Source organism: Peromyscus maniculatus, chromosome 3 (genome assembly GCF_049852395.1).
Source record: "Peromyscus maniculatus bairdii isolate BWxNUB_F1_BW_parent chromosome 3, HU_Pman_BW_mat_3.1, whole genome shotgun sequence".
Classification (NCBI taxonomy): Eukaryota; Metazoa; Chordata; class Mammalia; order Rodentia; family Cricetidae; genus Peromyscus; species Peromyscus maniculatus.
This window is the reverse complement of record NC_134854.1, coordinates 145,326,501-145,350,102: the sequence shown is the minus strand read 5'-3', so window position 1 is coordinate 145,350,102 and position 23,602 is coordinate 145,326,501. Positions and strand designations below refer to the sequence as shown.

Here is a 23,602-nt window from a genome sequence, read left to right as displayed (position 1 = left end):
ATGGTTTCTTTTTTTGAAGAAGGCATTGACAATGTTATTCCATAAGGAACACTTAATGTCTACCCATTAGTTTCATCTTTTTTTAAAGGAAAAAAATCAAAAACAAAAACACCATTTTTTTTAACCAATTAGTTTCAATCCAAAAATAACTTCAGAATTCATAGACATTCATAGAACTAAAAGAATTAGACAAAATAATATTTTGGCATGGTGGCGCACGCCTTTAATCCCAGCGCTCAGGAGGCAGAGGCAGGCAGATCTCTGTGAGTTTGAGGCCAGCCTGGTCTACAGAGTGAGATCCAGGACAGCCAGAGCTGCATAGAGACCCTATGCTGTCTTGAAAAAAAAAAAAAATCATAGTTTAAACTTAATACCTTCTTCCCAGTAATGGATGGGGCAGGTTCTAAAAATAGCACGTATTTGGAAGATCTCAGCTGGCTGTGGCAAAGCTCAGGAGGTCAAGGCAAGTGGGATGAGAGTTCCCAGGCTGCACAGAAGCCATGTCTCACATATCCCAACACACTCCACAGACACCACACCCCCAACACACACACACACATACACACACACACACACCACACACATACACTCCACAGACACCACACCCCCAACACACACCAACACACACACACCACTAACCCTTCATATACTACACACACACACCACACATACACACACACACATACATGCACACACCACCAACCCCTGACATACTACACACACACACACACCACAGATACACATATTTTTAATATTTTCAGACACGTTCTCATGTAGCTCATGCTGGCCTCTGTTGGGAGTTATTTGATCACACTGTAAACCCTGAGTTTGCATTTTCATTGATTAAATAAAATTAGCTTTGGATCAGGAGGCTGAGTTAGCAACTAGTTGACAGAAAGTCATCATAGAGCACCAGAGGGCATCCAGGAGAGATAGAGAGACACAGGAAGCAGTAGGGTGGGGTTTGGAGTGGTGCAGCCTTTTGTGGTTTGGCGAAGCATAGGTCTTCCATGGACACCAGCAAAGAGGGAGGGCAAGCTAGTTGCTACTCAACCTCTCTGAGCTGGCAGGTTTTCACCGCAGCCTTTGAATCTCCAGTCTTATTCAAAATTAGAATGATAGAGATTTAAAGTTACCTTTAGTGGCAGCGACAGAGCCCGTGCCTGTGGGAGCAGAATCCTCACTAGGCTGGGGCCTGAGTGGCCAGGATGCTGGTAGAGAAGCAGGGTGGTAATTTCGGAGTTGCAGTTGCTGGCTGCGGTAGCAGTAGATTAAGATGCAGCCAAAGTTAAAACAACAGGCCTCAAATCTACTAGTAGGTAGCCCAGGGTTGGCTCTGAATTCTTGATCCACTTGCCTCAACTTCCTAAATGCTGTTTTTTTTTTTTCAGGCATGTACCACCACACCCTCTATTTTATATAACTAATAGAAATGTCTGTGCCCTGCCAAGGTTCTCCTTTCTGGAGAACTCTGACTAATACAGATGTTGGACTATCTACAAGGAAACATCTGGTGGTGAAAAGTTGACCTTGTCACAGGCAGGCCCTGGAGGCATCTTGCTCACACTAAACACTGGCTTTTTCATCTGTTCTGGCAAGACTGATGGTAACATATGCTTTGTCAGAGTGACAGAAGGTGAGAATGTTGTGGGAGCCATGGAGGGCTTCCAGTCCAGGAACGTCAAAACCCATCAGCATTGCCAACAGTGACACTGCTTACTTAACCACAGCATCCCTAACTACAGAAATGACAGGAGCATCTTCTCAGAGTGCCCATCAGCCCTACTCTCCTGGAGTTCTTCGGCACCATTATTTCCTGGTTCTCCCTCATGTCCAGATTTATGATTTTGAAATTAAGGCTAAACAAAGCCAGTTGGTGAAGAGCTTGCAAACAAAGCTCATGAAGAATTGATTTGGGTCCTTCAGAACCCAAGATGATGCCGGGTCCTTAGAGCCTGCTGGCCGTTAGGTCTAGCTGAATGAGAAGCTGTGAATGAGAAAATAACTGTAGAGAGTGATGGGGAACATCTGTGTTCACCTTTGCCCTTTATTTGAACACTGAATGTGTACACACACGTACATACTCACAAAAAACCATAAAACCGCCTAACAAAAATATTCTGGCTCTCCAGGCGGTGGTGGCGCACACCTTTAATCCCAGCACTCAGGAAGCAGAGGCAGGCAGAACTCTGAGTTCAATAGCCGGTCTACAAAGTAAGTTCCAGGATAGCTAAGGCTGTTGCTCAGAGAAACCCTGTCTCTAAAAGGAAAAAAAAAAATGTTTTTTTCTGCCTCCAGGATAATTTTTTTTTCACTTTTTTTTTTTTTTAAAAACAGTTATTGCGGGCTGGAGAAATAGCTCAGAGGTTAAGAGCACTGGCTGCTCTTCCAGAGGTCCTGAGTTCAATTCCCAGCAACCACATGGTGGTTCACAACCACCTAGAATGAGATCTGGTGCCCACTTCTGGCCTGCAGGCATACATGCAGACAGAGCACTGTATACATAATAAATAAATAAATCTTAAAAAAAAAAAAAAAAAAAGGTTCTTGTTATGAGGTTTCTTCTCCACTGGTCTCTGCTTCTTCTGGAACCAGCCAGAGCAACATTACTTTTTTTCCTTGAAGCTGACCTGACATTTAATGAAGATATTTTATTGTTGTTGTTATTGTTAATTTTGTTTTGAGATATGGTCTCAACAAGTTTGTCCTGGCTGGCCTGAAACTAGTTGTATAAATCACTCTGGCTTCAGTCTCACAGAGACCTACCTGCCTCTGCCTCCCAAAGGCTGAGGGTGCACTATCATGCCCAGCTTTTTAAGGTTATTTTTAATAGTAATAATATGTTGATTCACATAACACAAAGATACATGCTCAACTATGTTCATATTAGCATTGTTTGTAATAGCCAGAACCTGAAAACAACCTAGATGCCCGTCAACTGAAGAATGGATTAAGAAAATGTGGTACATATACACAGTGGAGTACTACTCAGCAGAGAAAAACAATGACAGCATGAAATTTGCAGGAAAATGGATGGAACTAGAAAATATCATACTGAGTGAGGTAGCCCAAACCCAGAAGGGCAAACATGGTATGTACCCACTCATAAGTGGATTCTAGATATAAAGCAAAGGACAATCAGACTGCAACCCGCAGATCCAGGGAGGCTATATAGCAGGGGGGACCCTAGGATGACTGTGGCTTATAATAAGTTTTGGTTTTACTCAATTACTGGGCAAGTCTCAGTGAAACATTTCACTATTAAGATAAAAATTTATACCATATCAAACTGATAATAGAAAAATTATTAATAAATTTTTAAAAATATGCTGATTTAATTTATTTAGTAATATACAGTCTTGCTAAGTACTCTTTTTATTGTCATTTTTTATTTGGAGAATTATAAAATAATTCCACCATTTCCCTCCTTGCCTTTCATCCCTCCAACCCCTCCCGTGTGTGGTGGTACTGTGTTCCCCAAAATAGTGTGCACTCTAATAAACTTATCTGGGGTCAGAGAACAGAACAGCCACAATATTAAACAGAGAATAGGCAGTGGTAGCACACGCCTAGCATTCCAGAGGCAGAGATTTACCTGGATACAGCCAAGCATGGTGACTCATACCTTTAATCCCAGAAAATGAGCCTTTAATCCCAGGGAGTGATGGCAGAAAGCAGAAAGGTATATAAGGCGTGAAGACCAGAAACTAGAAGCATTTGGCTGGTTAAGCTTTCAGGCTTTCGAGAAGCAGTTCAGCTTGAGACCCATTTGGATCAGGACTCAGAGGCTTCCAGTCTGAGGAAACAGGATCAGCTGAGGAACTGGCAAGGTGAGGTGGCTGTGACTTGTTCTGCTTCTCTGATCTTCCAGCATTCACCCCAATACCTGGCTCCAGGTTTGTTTTTATTAACAAGACCTTCTAACAATTCATGCTACACCCATGTATCCCACCCTTTTTTTTGTTTTTTCCAGACAGGTTTTCTTTGTGTAGCCTGTGCTGTCCTGGTACTCGTTTTGTAGACTAGGCTGGCCTAGAACTTGCAGAGATCCACCTGCCTCTGCATCTGGAGTGGTGCTTCCCAAGTGCAGGAATTAAAGGCATGAGCCACCACACGTGGCTTAAAAATAATTTTTTTTATTTTAAAAATGTGTTTTAAAAAATTATTTATTTATTTTTATGTACATTGGTGTTTTGCCTGCAAGTATGTCTGTGTGCAGGAATCACAGACAACTGTGAGCTGTAGAGTTGGTGTTGGGAATTGAACCTGGGTCCTCTGGAAGAGCAGCCAGTCCTCTTAAATGCTGAGCCATCTCTCCAGCCCTTTTTTTTTTTTCTGTTAAGATTTTCATTCATTTTTTCCTCCTTTGAGGCCTCTATTTGACTATTGAGAAGACCTCTTTAGTTCATCATGTATGTCTCTGTATATCTAATCTGTCTCTGTCACTGATTCCCATTTGGACGAACATGTAATTAAGGAAGAGACTGCTAACCATCCTCCTATCTTTAGCCCTGAGGTTAAGATAGGCAAACGGGCCGGGCAGTGGTGGCGCACGCCTTTAATCCTAGCACTCGGGAGGCAGAGGTAGGTGGATCTCTGTGAGTTTGTGAGTTCAAGGCCAGCCTGGGCTACCAAATGAGTTCCAGGAAAGGTGCAAAGCTACACAGAGAAACCCTGTCTCGAAAAACCAAAAAAAAAAAAAAAAAAAAAAAAAGGCAAACGGTTGGGAGATTGGTGAGCCCAGTGCAACAGGGAATCAGTAGGGGGCGCTGTGATCCTCCAGGAAGTTCAATGTGACTTCCTGGGACTCTGAGCAAATCAAAGCCAGACAGTCTAGTCTGTGGTTCAGAATCCAAGTTTCAGGGTTGAAGGTACAGTTTAGGAGGCGAGAGAGCATGTGTGAGGCCCTGGGTTCCAGACCCAACTGTACAACAAGGACTTAAGCTATTTTTACATTTGAAAATGTTCACGGAAGCCAAGGACAGCAGCTAACACCTGTAGTCTTGGCTCCTGGGAGGGTTGAGTAAGGAGGCTCCTCTGAGCTCAGATATAAAGGACCAATCAAGGCAATATAATGAGCCCCATAACTTTTTTTTAAAAGTGCATTGACAGTTGATGATATTTTATTGTTGTTATGTTTTCAGACAAGGTCTCACTGTGGACCCCTGGCTGGCCTGAAACCACAGAGATTCTCCTGCCTCTGCCTCCCAAGTGCTGGGGTTAAAAGCATGTGTCAACCATGCCCAGTAATAAAGTTGTTGTTTTTTTTTCAGACAGTGTTTCTCTGAGTAGACCTGGCTGTCCTGGAACTTGCTCTGTAGACTAGGCTGGCCTCGAACTCAGAGCTCCATCTGCCTCTGCATCTGGAGTGATGGGATTAAAAGTGTGTGTCACCACCACCAGGCTCGACATCAAGATGCTTTAATATAAGTGTAAGCATGTGGGTTAAGAGAAAGAGTTGCTCAGAGGATAGTGAGATCCCCTGAGAGTCTGAGTGTGGGCTTTCAAAGAGGCTAGCTTAGCCAGATGTGGTGATGCACACTTTTAATTTCAGCACTCAAGAGGCAGAGGCAGGAGGCCTCACACTCAGAGATCTGCCTGTGCGGGCCTCTGCCTCCCCAGGATCAAAGGCATACGCAGAGGGAGGCAGAGGCAGGTGAATCTCTGTGAATTCCAGGCCAGCTTAATCTACACAGTGAGCTCCAGGACAGTCAAAGGCCACTCAAGTAATTAGGAGAAAAGAGGAAATTCAGCATCTGAGCAGGGCAGTAATAAAGGGGGGTCATGTGGTTATGATTACATTTATTTGTTTTGGGGAGTAGGGGAGGGGTGCACGCCACTGTGTGGCGATCAGGGGGCAACTTTATGGAGCTCTTTCTTCTCTCTTTCCATCGTGGGAGTCTGAGAGACTGACTCCAGTCACCAGGCTTGGCTTGTGGTGAGCACCTCTGCCCAGAGACATACTGCAGGCCCAGTCTTTGGGTTTTGCTGTTCCTTTTGAGGCAGGTCTCAACATGCAGCCCTGGTTAGTCTGAAACTCACTGTAAAGAGCAAGTAGGTGGGCTGGAGAGATGGCTCAGTGGTTAAGAGCACTAGCTGCTCTTCCAGAATCATTTTACTTAGCAATTAATTGTGGGGTGTGTGTGTGTGTGTGTGTGTGTGTGTGTGTGTGTGTGTGTGTGTGTGCTTGTGCATGTGTACAGGTGCCTAGGCAAGCCAGAGGCAGGGCACCCCTTGGAGCTGGAGTTCACTATGAAGCAGCCTACCCTGGTGCTGGGAACAGAACCCAGTCAGTCCCCTGGAAGAGTAGGAAGTACTTTTAACTGCTGAGGTGTCTCTTCAGCCCTGAGACAATCTAATTTGGGTCTTAATTCACCGTATATAATAAGTCACCTTAAAAGCTTGAAAAGGTCACCCCAAAATTAGCTAACATGATAGGAGAGAAACTGACAAGAAAACTCGTCCCCGCCAGCCTGCCTTTCCCCACCTCCTCCCCTTAGAAACTCCTGCTGTCTCTCATCTCTCGTCCCAAAGCGAAGAGAGTGTTACCTTCAGTTTATATCAGTGTGAAACTTCAATCTACCTAGATTTTCTACCTTCAGCTGGCATTTCCTTTTGAACCTGAGGGAGCAAGCATGCTGGATTGAGTTTGCCTCAGTCTGGACGGTATAGACTCCAAAGTCAGAAGCACAGGCTGCCTTGGTCAGTGACTCCCAAGTGCTGGCTTCTTAGGGTAAAGGAAAAGGTTAATTCTGTTTTGAATAAACCCTGAGTCTTCAGAAAACCCGGTGGTAAACTACAAAGCAAAGACAGACAGCTGCCAGACAGAGGAGGGAGAGGGGGCCAAGCAGGAGAAAAAGAGAATTTGTTAAATAAAGAAGTCAGCTGGGGGTCCCACCACAGCTTGGGCCTCAGGACTCAGTTGACGATGAAGGCATTTGAATAGCTCCCTTGGTGAGAAGCTGAAGCGAAAAGCCGAGGGACGCTGCAGCTGGGGAGGCTTTCTCAAGTCAGTCCCCCTCCTGGGTGGTTGGTGGAATCTCCTCGGCCCTGAAAAAGGCAAAGCCAAAGATAATAATCAAGATTCTCACACTGAAGACCGAGAGTGCAGGTCAATGGAACAGCCCTGGATTTGGTCCCTACAACCACACACACACACACACACACACACACACACACACACACACACACACACATACACACTGCTAGAATCCCATTAAATCAATTAACCTGTAAAGACTTGAAGTGGCCTCTGCAAGCGTAGTTAGAGTTTGTGGAGAAGGCCAGGATACATCTCTGAGACACCAGCCATCTCCACTGATGGGAATGGTCACAAGAACTAAAGACAAGGACAGAAGATGGAGATTGAGAATTTTAGGTGTAATTAGTCTGGGCTTTGCTGAAGGATACTCCCTAGCCTCTATGAATGCACCCTCTGTAGCACAGTGAGGGACAATATTACTTGGTCTTTTTTTTTTTTTTTTGATACATTTATTTGTTTTATGTATATGAGTGCTCTATTTACTTTATGCCAGAAGATTGAACCAAATCCCATTACAAATGGTTGTGAGACACCATGTGGGTGCTGGGAATTGAACTCAGGTCCTCTGGAAGAGCAGCCAGTGCTCTTAACAGCTGAGCCATCTCTCCAGCCCCAATATTTCTGATTGCCAAGGCCTCTCCTTAGCGGAGTAGCAGCTATGGAACCTCCTTGCAGTGCTTTGGGGTGGGCTGGGCACCCTGGTGAGTGGTCCTGAGTTGCTGATGTTGTGACTGACTGGCAAGGCTGTTTACTTGTGGTGGTTGCTAGGTGTTCCTGGCTTCTTCCATGTTTTTCTGTGCTGTGTTTTAGCTGAATCTAGTAAGGTTGACCAATGACTAGGTCATCTATGATGAATACATTAGAAGTCACATTAACTTAACTTCCTTTTCTTTTTTAATTAATTAATTAATTAATGTATTTATATTCTATGCATGAGTGCTCTGCATGTATACCTGCACACCAGAAGAGGGCATCAGATCCCACTATAGATGGTTGTGAGCCACCATGTGGGTGCTGGGAATTGAACCCGGGCCCTCTGGAAGAGCAGTCAGTGCTCTTAACCGCTGAGCCATTTCTCCAGCCCCTTAACTTTTTAATCTCACAGCAAAACTGAACGTTTACACACCAACTACACCAGAGGAATGTTCACCGTTTGCTTTTTCGATGACTTGAAATCTTTCCTGATGATTCTCCTACCCCACCCTCGCCCTTAAGCCCCAAACTCACTTCTGAAACGACACATCCATCCTCCCGTCCTATTACCTGTAATGACACTTGGCATCCCCCAAGCAGGTGGGCGGTGAAGCTCAGGGAAGAGCCTTGGCCTAGAATCAGGAAGCCCCGGATTTAATCCCCAGGTGACACAAAAACAAGAGAATGCTGAGACCCTGGTTCCTGAGGCTCTCGCTGAAACACTAGGTGTGCTTTGGGGTGGGGGCAGGGCGCTCCTGTGTCAATTCCTGTTCCTTAGGAATAAAAACCACTCTCCTGGCTCGGCTGTTAAGTATTCGGTCTTCCAGAACTGGAGTTTGATTCACAACAGCCATGTCAGGGGGCTCACAAACACCTGGAACTTCATTTCCGGGGGCATCTAATGCCTCTGGCCTCCTCAGGGCACACACCCATACACATACCTGTGATTTAAAAAAATAAAACTTTTTAAAAATATTCATTTCTTATTCTGGCCTCCTGCTCTGGTTACCATGTCAACTATTGTGGTATAATCCTCCCAAACTGTAAGAAAAAAAAAATTCCTGGGGCTGGAGAGACTTTTTCAGTGGCCAAGAACATCGATTCTTGCAGAGGACCCAGATTCTATTCCCAGTGCCTACAACCATTCTCAACTGTAGATCCGGGGGGATCCGACCCCTTCCCATCTCAGGCACCAGGCATGCGGGGGATGTATATACATACATACGCAGGCAGGCAAAACTTTTTTTCTTTTTTTTTTCAAGACAGGGTTTCTCTGTGTAGCCCTGGCCATCCTGGAACTCACTCTGTAGACCAGGCTGGCCTCGAACTCACAGAGATCCACCTGCCTCTGCCTCCTGAGTGCTGGGATTAAAGGTGTGCGCCACCACACCCAGCATAGGCAAAACTTTCATGCACATAAAATAAAAAAAAATCTAAAAAAAAAAAAGATTCCTTTTGCTTGATACTTTTAGGAAAGGGACAGGCTTGTCTGTATCTGCCAGCCTTCATAAAAATAAAGGAAGAGCAAATGCTGTTTTCAAAACTTGACTCTTCTGCTCCCAGTGTTATCTAGCTGTATCAGGACCCAACTGAAAGCAGACACGCAGCCATCAATAATGTAAGAAAAAGCAGCATGGTTCTGTAGGAGATCCCTCAATTTGGAGAAGCCTAACGGTGCATGCCTATAATTCCAGGCATACACTTGAAGACTCTAGGCCAGCATACCAATGACAATTCTATATCCCTGTCTATTGACACACTCGTTCTGAAAACCAAGAACAGAAAAAGCCTGTGTTCATCAACAAAAGGATTTTTAAAAATGTGTATTTTTCTTTTTATGTTTATGGGTATTTAGCCTGCATGTATGTTTGTGTACATGTCAGTAGACTGCAGAAACCAGATGTGCTGGAACTGAAGTTGTAGACAGTTGTGAGATGCCATGTGGGTGTTGGGAATTGAATCTGGGTCCTGTCATGGAAGCCAGTGAGTGCTCTTAACCTCTAAACCTTTCTCCAGCCTTTTACCGTAGTTTGGTTAAGGTATAGATAATGCATTTTTGAGGTATAAAGAAAGCAATTACATCCAGGCATGTAGTACATGCTTTTAATCCTTGCCTTGAACACAGGCAGACACAGGGAGATCTCTGTGGATATGAGGCCAGCCTGGTCTACATGATGAGTTCCAGGACAGCCAGGACTACATACTGAGACCCTGTTTCAAAACAAACAAAAAAATCCCACTACATTCGTTCCTAGAGAAATGGACAGACTTGGGCAACACTGAACTGGCCAATCTTGTGTCTTCCTTCCCTGGCTGTTGGTTTGGCTTGTTTACACGGAGTGTCTGTGCCCGCGTGTACAGTGTGCACATCGGTGTGTACGGCTGAGAGCAGAGGAAGGTTCACACAAGAGTTGGTTCTCCCCCTTCCAGCCTGTGGATTCCAGGGATCTAAGGAGGGTCAGACCAGGCAGCAGGGTCATTTCCACACTGGGCCATCTCACTAGTACTGTGGGTTTGGGTGACAGGGTCTCACTATGTAGCCTTGGCTGGCTTCAAACTCCATGTATCCACTCACGATGAGCACCATGTCATGTGCTGAGTGCTTTACTTGTTTGTTTTAAAGACAAAGCCTGTCCAGCTCTGGTGGGCCTTGAACTTTTCTTGATTTCCCCCATTCAGCCTCAAGTGTTGGCAACATAGTAGATTTAAGGCCAGCTTGGGTTACATGAGACTTTGTCTCACATACCAAAAAAATGTATATTGACGCCACTAGGTGAAAGCAAGACAGAGATTGGACCACTAAAGGTAAAGTTAGTGCTTTATTTTACTTAATCTAGTCAAACAGGCATTGCATTATTGTGGTACAGTAACTATAAACCTCTCCCTACAGATATTAACATAGCAGTACTCATAGTGAAACTCCAAAGAGAGGGAGGACATCAACAAGGCACACTGAACAGGTAAAGACTCCTAACTGCCAAAACAGAAGTCCTCCTTCAACCAAAGCTTTCCTTTTATTTTGTTGAGACATCATCTTATTATTTACATATAGTCCAGGCTAGTCTTGAACTTACTGTGTATCAGGGCTAGCCTCAAACTCGTGATCCTTTTGCCTCATCGCTAGAGTGGCCTCCACATCTGAATGAATCTTTATACTCTTCACACGTTTAGATTCTGCATCCTAAAGATACCCCAAAATACTGGATCCTTAGCTAGAGCCACCATGTCCGTTTCTGTAGCAGGCAACTTATTCAAACCTCCTTCTTCAGACTCCAGATAAACCCCACCCCTCAACCCAACACACCCAAATTACACCAAGACCCAAGCTTCTAAGGAAAAGACAAGCTAGGATCGGGTTGGGTCTGTGTGTGTGTGTGTGTGTGTGTGTGTGTGTGTGTGTGTGTGTGTGTGTATGGGGGAGGGGAGGGTACAGTTAGTGTCTCCAAAGCCCTTAGGTCATCTCCAGCACAACACTAAAGGAAAAGTTACACAGCTCTAAGACAGTGCACCCTGGAAGAGCTGCAAGCAGAACACAGTGGCTGAGTGGGTGCCCGGCATGTTCAAGGTCCTAGATTTGCTCTCTAGCACCAAAAGAATAAAAATAAAAACAATATAAACATCTTTAATCTCAGCACTCAGGAGGCAGAGGCTCTCTGTGAGTTCGAGGCTAGTCTGGACTACAGAATGAGTTCCAGGAAAGGCTCCAAAGCTACATACATAGAGAACCTTGTCTCAAAAAACAAAAAAACAAAACAAAAAAAATCTTTGGAATAAGTTTGGTGTGGTGATACACCAGCACTCGGGAAGCAGAGAGATTTGAGGCCAGCCCTGTCTACAGAGTAAGTTCTAGACAGCCAGGGACACACAGAGAAACCCTGTCTTTTTTTTTTTTTTTTTTTTTTTTTTTTAAATATTTATTTATTTAAGTATACAGCATTCCGTCTGCATGTACACCTGAATGCCAGAAGAGGGCACCATATCTCATTATGGATGGTTGTGAGCTACCATGTGGTTGTTGGGAATCGAACTCGGGACCTCTGGAAGGTCAGCCAAGACTCTTAACCCATGAGCCATCTCTCCAGTCCTGAAACCCTGTCTTGAAAGACCAAAAATCTTTAAAAGAAGAAATCCAGCCACTGCCCTGACTTTAAACTGAATCATCTGTCCACTCCTTGCTCACCCCCACCCCCACCGCCCCCCTCCCCCACTCCGAGTGTTCAGACGTTCAGGAGTAATTACAAGCCTGGTGGGGTGCTAAAATACACGTGGCTTCCCCCAGTGGCTGCCAAACTCGCCCCCACATCACCGGCAGAGAAGGTTTGCTGATACTGCATGTAAGGCTGCAGAGAGTCATCTCCAAAGTTATGGAAAGGAGTGTTCCAAGCCTGACCATTCCAGGCTTGAGAATACAAAGACTGAGTGTTCCAGACCTGGGTGCTCCAATCTGGGTCGGTCAAGGCCTGATTGCTCCAAGCTAGGCTGGTCAAGGCCTGGTTGCTGCAAGCTGAGTTGGTCCAGGTCTGGTTACTGCTAGTTGGGTTGGTCCAGGTCTGGTAGCTCCAAGTATCGGTCAAAGTCTGGCTGTCCCACACTGAAGGGCTTCCAGATGTGTTCAGACAGCCCTGGGGATAGCTGGAATGGAGGCTGGGATACTCCACAAACGCAGAGCCCTTCTAAAAGAGGTGGTTAACTCAATGAGTAAAAAAGGAAATCTAAAGTCGAAAGCTGAAGAAATATGAAAAAGATCACTATGGTGGTACATGCCTCTAATCCCAGCACTCCAGAGACAGAGGCAGGAGGATCCCTGACTGTCAGGGCTACATGAGACCCTATCTCAAAAAATAAAAAAGATCACAAGAAAGAGCTCTTGGGCTGGGCGTTGTGGCGCACGCCTTTAATCCCAGCACTGGGAGCCAGAGGCAGGAGGATCTCTGTGAGTTCAAGGCCAGCCTGATCTACAGAGTGAGTTCCAGGAAAGGCTCCAAAGCTACACAGAGAAACCCTGCCTCAAAAAACGGGGGTGGGGGGGTGGTCAGGGGACTTGAAGGGGGAGAGAGGGATGGGAGGCATGAGACTGATGGAACACAGATGGAACACAGTTAACAGGATGGGACTGAAAAGCAGCCAGAGGTTCAGAACCACTGACTATTTGTCCAGGGAACCTGGGCTCCGCTGCCAGCTCCCCAGCACCCACAGATGGGCCACACCCAGATGATGCAGACACATGCGAAATAGGATGGGGGCAGCAAAGGGAAGTCTGTGAAGTGTCCTGTTACCTGAGTCACACCGTTGCTCTTCTGCCACTGACTTTTCTGCCATCGCTTACATTTCATTCTTTGGTTTTGGAACCAGGTCTTAACCTGCAGAAAGTGACAGGACTTTTTAAAAATGCAGACAAGAGCAACGACTGCTCTTCCAGAGGACGCAGGTTCAATTCCCGGCTCCCACAGGGTGATTCACAACCATCTCTAACTCCAGCGCCGGGCAACCTGACGCCCTCTTCTGGCCTCCTAGGAGCACTACAGGATACCCAGACATACACGGAGGTAAAACACCCATCTACGTATAGACATGCAACCAAAAAAAAAAAAAAAAATTGTTTATTTATTATTAGCATGGTTTTTCGAGACAGGGTTTCTCTGTGTAGCTTTGCGCCTTTCCTGGATCTCGCTCTGTAGACCAGGCTGGCCTCAAACTCATAGAGATCCACCTGGCTCTGCCTCCCGAGTGCTGGGATTAAAGACGTGCGCCACCACCGCCTGGCTCCGCTTTTTTGTTTTTATTGAGAGAGTTTTGCTGAGTTGCAGGCTGGCCTGGCCTCCTGAACATCCTGTCTCCCTCTTGGGTGCTGACTTTAGCTGTGCGGTGCCTTTCCAGTCGGCAACTTCACCATTAAAAACAGACAGCTGAGCAATGGTGGTGCACACCTTTAATTCCCAGAACCTGAGAGGGTGAGGCAGGTGGATCTAAGTTTGAGGTCAGCCTGGTCTACAGAGAGAGTTCCAGAGAGAAACCCTGTCTCAAAAAAAAAAAAAAAAAAAAAAAAAGTCATGCCACCGCCCACCCCACCCCACCCCCAAAAAAAGACAGACTGTAAAATCTCTTCATCCCACATCAAAAGTGTAGCTTTATGTGTTTGTGTGTCTGCTCGGGTGTGTACAAGTGAGTACAGGTTCCCTCAAGGCCAGAAAACACGTGTGAGACCCCCTGGAGCAGGAATAATTACATGGGTAGCTGTGAGCTGCCTAATGAGACCCTAACTCCCTCCCTCCCGTGCTTGTGATCACAGAGTCATCTTCCCTACCCATTGTTCGCTTTCTTTTTTTCAAGACAGGGTTTCTCTGTGTAGCTCTGGCTGTCTCAGAACTCACCAGGCTGGCCTGGAACTCAAGAGACCATCAGCCCCTGCATCCGAATTCTGGGATTAAAGGCCTGTGCCACCGTCTCCCTCAGATATGGAGCTCTTCAGATTGTATCAATGATGCCCAGAAGCTAGGCTGGTCTTCTCTACACTGTCGAAGTTTTAGCATATGTGCTGCTGAAGAGAGCACTTCATTTTTTTTTAAATCGGGTGGTCTTGAACTCTATATAGATGGACTGAACACCTTATTCTCCCATCAGTCTCCCAAATGCTGAGATATGCCATCATGCATGGTTCAAAATAAAATAAAACAAATCACTGGGTGTGGTGATAACTGCTTTTTTGCTTGTTTGTTTTTTCGAAACAGGGTTGTCCGCTATGTAGCTTTGGAGCCTGTCCTAAAACTCACTCTGCAGACCAGGCTGGCCTCCAATTCAGAGATCCGCCTGCCTCTGGCTCCCGAGTGCTGGGATTAAAGGCAAGTGCCACCACTGCCCTGAAGGTGAGAAAAGCTTTAATCTGAGCACCAGGCAGGCAGAGGCAGATCTGAGAGTATGAAACCAAATTGGTCTACATATTGCGTTCCAGACCAGTCAGGGCTACATAATGAGACCCTGCCTTGGGGGTGGGGGGTGGGCAGAGGGGGCGTGAAGTAAAGACAAAGTAATTGATAGAATAGAGTGGACAATATATGAATCACATGAGCTACACATCACTGTATGCTTTTTAACATGAGAAAGGATAGACCTCAGTTAGAGAGGCATCCAGATGTTAACTCCATTCCTTGGCAAATCAGCCAATTTTGTTATATTACGGCAGCAAAGAAACAACTGTACCTGCTTATAGCTAAGGTTGAGAATGGCCGAGAGTTCCTGCATCTGCTGGAGGTTGAGGTACCTTTGCCTCTGAAACCTTTCCCTGAGTGCACACAGCTGTGCCTGAGAGAACACGGTCCGCATCTTCTGCTTCTTGGTGTGGACCTTGTTGTCCTCCTTCTCGGCGTCCTCTTCAGACTCAGGACCAGTGAGCTTCAGTTTGGGCCTGGTGGACGAGTCAGGGCTGTCCTGACGAGGTAGGTCCACAGAGGAAGGGCAAGGAGAGGCTGTTAGGAATAGACAGATAATCTGTTAGTAAAACATGTTCAGCCGGGCATTGTGGTGCATGCCTTTATTCCCAGCACTGGGGGGTAGAGGCAAGCAGATCCAGGAGTTCCAGGACAGACAGGGTTACACAGAGAAACCTTATCTCAAAAAAAAAAAAAGATATTTAAATATTAGGTTTAATGTATTTACTTTCAAAGTAGTTATCTTCATAGCCTTAGATCTAAGTAATAAGTAAAACCTAATTATTTTATTATAATCATATACTCTGTCAGAATACTTGGTCACCCCCCACCTCACCCCCCGCATAACATTGTGCTATCATTTTACATAGGTATTTTAAGTTATGTTATTTATTTAAATCATACAATTAGACCCTGGAAATCCAAAAACAAAATAAAAAAAAAACAAAAACTAACTAACTAACAAATGTTTGGCTCAAAGGCAGGACAGAGAGGAAGTTTGAATTTGTAGTCCTTTTTCCTTCTTTCAATCCGGGCTGCCTCTAAATTAGGACTGTGACCTCACGTGGAGTGTGAGCATGTGGTAGGGAGTGAGGAGGCAGGAGGCAGCGCGTACGTGAAGTCTGCTTGCTCCAGAAGCTGAGATGAGAGAGAGTTTGAGACCAGCCCCAGCTCAGAAAAGTAAATAAATGGGCTGGAGAGATGGCTCAGCAGTTAAGAGCACTGGCTGCTCTTCCAGGGAACCGGGTTCAATTCCCAGCACCCACATGGCAGCTCACAATGTCTGTAACTGGGGGTCCAGAGGACTTGACACCCTCATGCAGATGATACACCCAGGCAGAACACCGATGCACATAAAAAAAATAAAGGTTTATAATCCCAGGCATCAGATTTGGGGAATTTCTTCCCTAGTTTTTTGCATGTTCCTGGGGATCCAACCCTGTTGGGACCTGTCACGCTCTACCACTGAGTCAGCCCTAGCCTAGTCATACAACCACAAACATGTATGAACTAACATGTGAATGAACTAACCAGTCTGCATGAAAATGTCATAATGAAATCATTGTAATGAATGTCATCTAAGGAAATTTCCAGGGTGAAATAAATCACTTGCCATTAGCAATGCACAGCCCTGGGTTTAGTCCCCAGCACACGAAGAGGAGGAGGAGGAGGAAGAGGAGGAGGAAGAAAATGAAGAGGAGGATGATGATGAGGAGGAGGAGGAGAAGGGGAAGAAGGGGCGAGGAAGAAGGCCCTTCTTCTCCTTCCCCTTCCCCCTAGAAGGGGATGGGGGCGAGGGGGGGCCTTCCTCCCCTTCACCTAGAAGGGGAGGGGGGGGACTCAGAACCACTACCCAACTTCGCCTAGCATTCCCTAGCGATGCTCAACACCGTCTCCAAGTAGACCAGCTTTAAGGCAGCTTCTAAAGGGACACTTATGTCCTCTGGCGGCACTAGGGGCGGCCACAAACACATACATCCTCCCTCACTTTACTTGCCACGGACAATCTACCCACTCAGTCCCAACTCCGCACTCTTCCACATCGAAATCACAAAATCAAAATTCAAAATGACAGACATTAAACCAAAGCTCAGAGAAGAGGTGACACTGTCCTGAAATACACAGCCAACGGAGTGGTCATCGCCCTCGCGTGTTGCCGTGGTGGAACTTGCACATACTACACACACACACACACACACACACACACACACACACACACACAGACTTTAGCAATGCTTGGCTGAGCCTGTATAGACAAAATGTGTTTCAGACCTTGGTCCCAGCAGCTCGCTATATAAAACTACCTTTACCGCAAGCTTTAGGATGCGTGCTCACAAGCTGGAGACTAATTACAAGTGTTGAGAGAAAAGCCATCCATCCGCTTCTTCAGGAGAAAGAAGCCATTGGGATAAACTACAAACGAATTGTTACAACCTAAAATGGGTGCTACTACAAACGAATTGTTACAACCTAAAATGGGTGCTCCTCATCCTCATCCTCCCGGGGGGTTAGGTCTCAGCAGCTGCTGAGAACACCTGGAGGCCCAGCCCTTGTTAAGAAGAAAGCATCAGCGGGGCGGTGGTGGTGTGTCTGGCAGAGGCAGGTGAATCTCTGTGAGGTCCAGGCTTGGTCTACAAAGTGAGTTCCAGAACAGGCTCCAAAAAAGCGACACAGAGAAACCCTGTCTGGAAATGCCACCCCCCCCCCCAAAAAAAAGATGAGAGCATCACCTCGCTTAATTACTCTAGCACATTTGTTTCCAAAAAACATTAAGGTTCTCAAATTCACATCACAGCCTCCAATCCAATTGCCAGATTCTATATCCCTGGTCTCTACTACAGCTCGAGACTAGAAGGTGACATTGATGTCACCAGTAAAACCTCAAAGAGGGGTGTCCAGAGGTTGACAATGACACCTGCTTAGGGACTATAATTGATAAAAAAAAAAAGGTCGTAACCCTTCACTGCTTCTTCCTTCTCTTCTAATTAACTTGCATCTTCCGGGATTGAACTTCTTACCGATCTCTTTTTGGAGCATCTCAGCAGCAGCTTGTGAGCAACCGTTTTCCTCAGGACCGTGAACTTCAGGCATTGGTGACGAGTCACCAGAATTTGCTGCTTCGTCCTTACAAGGCAGACTGTGGGAACCGCGGAGATCCACACTCATGTCAGATAGAAGTCAGTAGGAACAACAAAAAAAAAATTAACAAGAACAACAAAAAAGCTAAGATCTTAAAACTCAATGTCTAGGAGGAAGGATCCTGGAGATGACAAATTAATATGTCCAGGTGTAAAATTATCCAGAGGCCAGAAGGAAGCGGGCTTCAGTCTTCCAGCAACAGAGGGAGAGGCCAGCTCAGCCTAGCTGGAGGCCAACAGCTTAAGGCGCCAGATTTTAAAGGTAGATTCCAGTGTCCTGGATCACTCCTCCCCCTCCACCCCCCACTCCCGCCCACCCCCCACCCCAGCACCCACGCCCCGCCGTCCCTGTGAATTCACAGCTAATCCCTCCTGCCAGGCCCACCGAGGACATTGTGATGCAAAAGAAGCTGAGGAGTGAGTGACCCAGACTGAGGCGGGAAGGGAAAAGATGGGGCCACCTAATCCAGAGATCAAAAAAAAAAAAAAAAGGTGGCTTCTCACGTGTGGTTTTACCATGTTTCACCGTCAAACCATGACTGCACCTCCAAAGCCTGTACTCTCTCCAGTGGGGCCATTTCCTCATCTGTTCTCCCACAGACATAATAGAATAATCAGAGCTTGTTGTCCAAGTCTCTAAAAATGGCGCTCCTGCTATGATGAGTTCTTTGAGGAAGTCTTCACTGAGATGGCAGAAAGGTACGGACAGGTTGAAGAGATGAACGTCTGTGACAACCTAGGAGACCACCCGGTGGGGAATGTGTATGCCAAGTTTCGTCGTGAGGAGGATGCAGAGAAAGCTGTGATGAACTTGAATAACCCCTGGCTTAACGGGGAGCCAATCCATCCAGAGCTGTCCACAGTGGCTGACTTCAGGGAAGCCTGCCTATATGAGATGGGGGAGTGCGCCCCGACGGGCTTGTGCGCCCCGACGGGCTTCTGCAACTTCATGCATCTGAAGCCAATCTCAAGAGAACTCCAAAGGAAGCTGTCTGGGCGCCAGTGCAAGAAGCATAGTTCCTGGTCCGGATCCTGGGAAAGGCATTCTCCATCCAGAGACATTAGGCATGGTGGCAGCAGAGGTGGAGGACGAGAGCATGACGGGAGGCAGTCCAGATACCTCAAGAGAGATGGGAGATTCGGAGCCCACCTGTTTACACCTTGTGTCTGCTAGACAGTTTTGTAGTTGGTTGACAAGCCAGTTCATATTGGGATTTTTTTTTTTTTAACAACCAAAAAAGATGAGTTTCTGAATAAAATTTGTAGTGATAAAATAAGAAAAAAAAAATATGGCGCTCCTTTGCAGCTCCCACCTTAGTTCTTTCTTGGTTTTCATTTTGGGAAAGATGGGCAAGTCTTTCTACCAAAAACGCCGTGTTTTAGCAAGAGGGAGGACCCGTGACCTGCTACAACTCTTGGGCTCCTTCGTAAGTAGGTCTGTATCTTTCACTTGTCAAAGTTGGTTTTGAAACAGTGTCTTACTAGCCTTGGGAAACCTGAACTCAATATTTAGACCAGGCTGGCCTCAAACTCATGGAGATCTGCTTTTACCTCTGCCTCCCAACTGCTGGAGTTGGAGGTAGTATGCCAGGCACAATGACTAGCTTGAGGAGTTTTTAAATTAATTTTTTTTGGGGGGGGGTTCTATTTTGTTTTGAGACAAGTTCTCACTGTAGCCTATGATGGCCTCAGACTTAGTGCAATCCTCCTGCCTCAGCCTCCTAAGCAACAGAATAAGGAACTTATTTTATTTTTAATTTGGTTGTGGTTGCTTCTTTGAGACAGAGTTTCATGTAGCCTCACATGCACTATATTGCTGATGCTGGCCCTGAACTCCTGCTTTTCCTTCTACAAGTTCGAAGCTTGCCCAGCACCTTCATGCTCACGAGAAGTGCTCTTTACACCATTGAGCAGGATAGTTCTAGCCTAGTCGTTAAGTCTGTCTCTGTGTGTGTAAACAGAGAGGGAATTACCTGCTGTGTGTTAATTTAGGAGTTACACAAGAGAAAATGCTGTATTTTCATAACATCTCTCATGTCCGAGGCTATTTACCACAGTGCGTATTAGTTGACATTTCTATGTGAATTTTGTGCTGCAAAACACTAAATTTGAATGCCTTTTTTTTTTTTGAGTTTTTTTTTAATCTGGCGAGCAACATGATAAAATTAAAAGCAGCCATTTCTTATTTTGTTTGAACACTACTAGACATGAACTAATGTGGCTGGTGGACTCTGTCCACACCCAACTGGAAGAAGGTGGAGAATGACATTGTAGCTGTACCCTCTTCCCTTGTGGTCTTCAGATTTACTGTTTCAACACTACCCTCTTCCCTCCCCCAATTTTTAGGGGTGAGGAAATTTATAAAAAGGAACAATACTTTTAGAATTGTGTGTGTGTGTACATATGTATATATATATTCCAAAGTGTATATATATGTATATGTGTATATATATTCTAAAGTATATATATGTTTGAGTGTATGAATGTATGTATATTCTAAAAGTGTGTGTGTGTGTGTGTGTGTGTGTGTGTGTGTGTGTGTGTTTGTGTTTGTTTTTGTTTTTTTCTGAGACAGGTTTCTCTGTGTAGCCCTGCCTCTCCTGGAACTCTCTCTATAGACCAGCCAGGCTGGCCTCAAACTCACAGAGATTTTCCTGAGTACTGGGATAAAAGGCATGTGCCACCACCACCTGGTGAGATATTAATATTTTAAACAATGAACAGATAGACAATAAAAAAGGTAGAAATAATAGAACAAAAGAATGACTGTTTTACCTTTCACTGGTTTACTGGGCTAATAAAAATATGGCTCTGAGCCGGGCTATGGTGGCGCACGCCTTTAATCCCAGCACTCGGGAGGCAGAGGCAGGAGGATCTCTGTGAGTTCGAGGATAGCCTGGTCTACATAGTGAGTTCCAGGACAGGCTCCAAAGCTACACAGAGGGAGCCTGTCTCGAAAAAAACCAAAAATAAATAAATATAAAAATAAAAATATGGCTCTGATGTGATTTTTTTCATTAGGCACAAATGAACAGAATGTTCAGAATATCAAGGTTTATACCAGAGTTTAGTAAAAGAGAAAAATTCTTCCTACCTCTGAGGTTCAGGCAGGCATTGCAAAATCTAATTTAAGACTTCCAACTTTCTTTTTTCTTTTTCTTATTTTGGTTTTTGGAGACAGAGTTTCTTTGGGTGGTCTTGTCTGTCCTGGAACACAATCTGTAGACCAGGCTGGCCTCGAACTCACAGAGATCTGCCTGCCTCTGCCTCCCGAGTGCTGGGATTAAAGATGTGCACCGCCGCCGCCGCCGCCTCCGCCGCCGCCGCCGCCGCCTCCGCCGCCGCCGCCGCCGCCGCCGCCGCCACCACGACCACCACCACCACCAGGCACAAGATTTCCAGTTATCAATAAGAAGACTCTTTATTGGGGGTAACTGTAGGGAGCCATTGGGCTGGACAATAGCTAGAGTCATATCTGTAGCCAGTTTTTAATTATTTTGAGTCAGGATCTTGCTATGTAACTCCAGGTTGACCTGAAACTCACTGTGTAGACCAGGCTGGCTGATGTGAGTGTTTCTTCCTCTGCCTTTGAGTGCTGGGATATAGGAGTGTCTTCATACTTAAATTGTTTTTTTTTTTTAACTTTTTTTTTTTTTTTTTTTTTTTTGGTTTTTCGAGACAGGGTTTCTCTGTGTAGCTTTGCGCCTTTCCTGGAGCTCACTCGGTAGCCCAGGCTGGCCTCGAACTCACAGAGATCCGCCTGGCTCTGCCTCCCGAGTGCTGGGATTAAAGGCGTGCGCCACCAACGCCCGGCATTTTTTTAACTTTTTTGAAGAGTCTCCTGGGTAGTGGTGGCACAGGCCTTTAATCCCAGCACTTGGGTGGCAGAGGCAAGTGGATCTCTGTAAGTTTGAGGCCAGCCTGGTCTACAGAGCTAGTTCCAGGACAGCCAATACTACACAGAGAAACCCTGTCTTGAAAAACCACAAAAGCAAAACAAAACAAAATACCCCAAAATGACAGTCTTGAGGCGTATCCCTAGTTAGCCTGGAACTCACATGGATTCCTCTACCTCTGTCTGTCTTCCAAGACTATCACCCTGGTTTGGAATTTTTCCCTTCAATTTTATTTGTTATTATGTGTGCTTAATGGTGTGTGTGTGTGAGAGAGAGAGAGGGGGGGGAGGGGGGGAGAGAGAGGGAGAGAGAGAGAGAGAGAGAGAGAGAGAGAGAGAGAGAGAGAGAGAGAGAGAGAGAGAGAGAGAGAGAGAATATGCAGGTGTGAAGTGCCAGAGGGAGTCGTCAGAGGCCGGGTTTGGAAGTTGGTTCTCTCCTTCCACTGTGGGTTCAAGCCTTGGGCTTACACAGAAAACGCTTTTTCCTGCTGAGAGTTCTGCCCATCACACACAGGGGAGAGGCAGGGGATCTCCGTGTAAGTTCAAAGCCAGCTAGGTGGTCTTCGTGGTGAGATACTGTCTGAAAAACAGAAATCAGGGTCGGGCTGTGGTGGTGCGTGCCTTTGATTCCAGCAGAGCCAGCCTGGGCTACAGAGTGAGATCCAGGACAGGCTCCAAAACTACACAGAGAAACCCTGTCTCAAAAAAACAAAAAAAACAAACAAACAAAAAAAAAAAAAGCCAGAAATCAAACCAAACCAAACAAACAAACAAAACAAACCTGAATACCGGGTTCCATCACTGACATATTGAAGGACAAGAAGCCAGTCTGTGTGGTAGCTCTTCTTTCCCTCCCCATTTCTCAACTCAAAATTCAAGGGATCTAAGGTTACCTCTTCTTTCCTGATTTCACCACGCAATGCAAACTCTTAGCAAATCCCAGTTACATGTTTTGGCAACACTCAATTTTTTTTTTTTTTTTTTTTTAAATAACCACTATTCTTTTTTTGGGAGGCAGGGGGCTGGCTGTGTAGCCCAGCATCCTCCCATCACTGGGCTATGGGACTCTACCCACAGCTGCTCACTCTGCTCCTACAAAAACCAACTTCTTTATAATACAAACAAACTTTATAACACAAACAAAGGTGTCACTAGGTAAGGGTAGGTGTGCCCCGAGGGAGACAGGATTTTGGTAACTAGGTCTTTGTCTTCTCTGACCTTCCTCCCAGAGGGGAGCTGTCTCTCTGGGCCAGGAGGAGTCGGAGAACTGGATGTTCACGGTTGAAGCCGGTTCTCACTTCCAATTAGAAACAAAGAAGCCGGTTCTCACTTCCAATTAGAAACAAAATGTGAGTCCTGTAAAAGGGCTTGAACCCTCCCTCTAGGTTCATGGGGTCAAGGTCATCAAATCCTAGCATTTACCCCAAGCTCTGCAAAAGCTTGGTACGGGAGGCACAGCTCCTTGCAGAAGGGGTCTTTGTGTCGGGCCCTTCGATGAATTCCCCCCTTACCCCCATCACTGCCCGGCCGCTTTTGTCTAGGGTGAGAGTCTCTGGAGAGGAAGACCCAGGAGAAAAAGGAGGCTGGCATGGAAAGGCAGACAGGCTGCATTTCTTCCCCAGGGAAGGAGTTGAATAAGGCGGAGACTGTCTTGAAACCTTGACTTGGTTGGGATGGGCTGTGTGGGTGGAGGAGGGGGTGTGTTAGGTGAGTCCACCGTGTGTGGTAAAACACTATCAAAACAGAAGAAAGAATGATCGTAATGTTGTTTTGATCAGTACTGAAAAGGAGTCCGGTGTGCTGTGTGTGGGTCCAAGCAGGTGGGACAAAACAAAACCTTGAGTCCTCTAGGCAGGAGGGAAATACTGGGAGGGGAATTCCAGCAAGTTCACCATTTGAGAGAAAATTA

General features: G+C 45.8%; 1 protein-coding gene and 1 pseudogene across 6 annotated transcripts; one reads left to right on the top strand and one right to left on the bottom strand.

Annotated features, from left to right (window-relative positions):
- Positions 1 to 5,783: 5,783 nt before the first annotated feature.
- Nanog (Nanog homeobox) lies at positions 5,784 to 18,150 on the bottom strand. Of its 6 annotated transcripts, XM_042274061.2 has the most exons (9): positions 17,679 to 18,148; positions 14,933 to 15,198; positions 13,012 to 13,095; positions 12,166 to 12,408; positions 8,306 to 8,676; positions 7,231 to 7,339; positions 6,899 to 7,050; positions 6,550 to 6,621; positions 5,787 to 6,041 (listed from the first exon to the last, which is right to left on the bottom strand). In XM_042274061.2, exons 1-5 carry the CDS (start codon positions 17,824 to 17,826, stop codon positions 8,458 to 8,460), a joined length of 960 nt encoding a protein of 319 aa, XP_042129995.2. In that variant the 5' UTR covers positions 17,827 to 18,148; the 3' UTR covers positions 5,787 to 6,041; positions 6,550 to 6,621; positions 6,899 to 7,050; positions 7,231 to 7,339; positions 8,306 to 8,457. The 6 variants fall into 6 exon arrangements, with proteins under 6 accessions (XP_076424023.1, XP_042129995.2, XP_042130002.2 ...); XM_076567908.1 differs by having other exon boundaries at positions 5,784 to 6,041; positions 6,584 to 7,050; XM_042274068.2 differs by lacking the exon at positions 8,306 to 8,676 and having other exon boundaries at positions 17,679 to 18,150.
- Positions 18,151 to 18,438: 288 nt separating this feature from the next.
- Positions 18,439 to 19,080, top strand: LOC121828241 (splicing factor U2AF 35 kDa subunit pseudogene; annotated as a pseudogene).
- Positions 19,081 to 23,602: the final 4,522 nt, after the last annotated feature.

What these genes read in the sequence shown, in the direction of transcription:
- Nanog (XM_076567908.1), bottom strand. Translation starts at nt 17,826, where the DNA reads ATGAGTGTGGATCTCCGCGGTTCCCACAGTCTGCCTTGTAAGGACGAA. An exon ending in TCAACCTTAGCTATAAGCAG is followed by an intron (nt 13,096 to 14,932) that starts GTACAGTTGTTT and finishes CACTTTCTGCAG; the next exon opens with GTTAAGACCTGGTTCCAAAA. An exon ending in ACCCAGATTGGAGCACCCAG is followed by an intron (nt 8,677 to 12,165) that starts GTCTGGAACACT and finishes TTTAAATCACAG; the next exon opens with GTATGTGTATGGGTGTGTGC.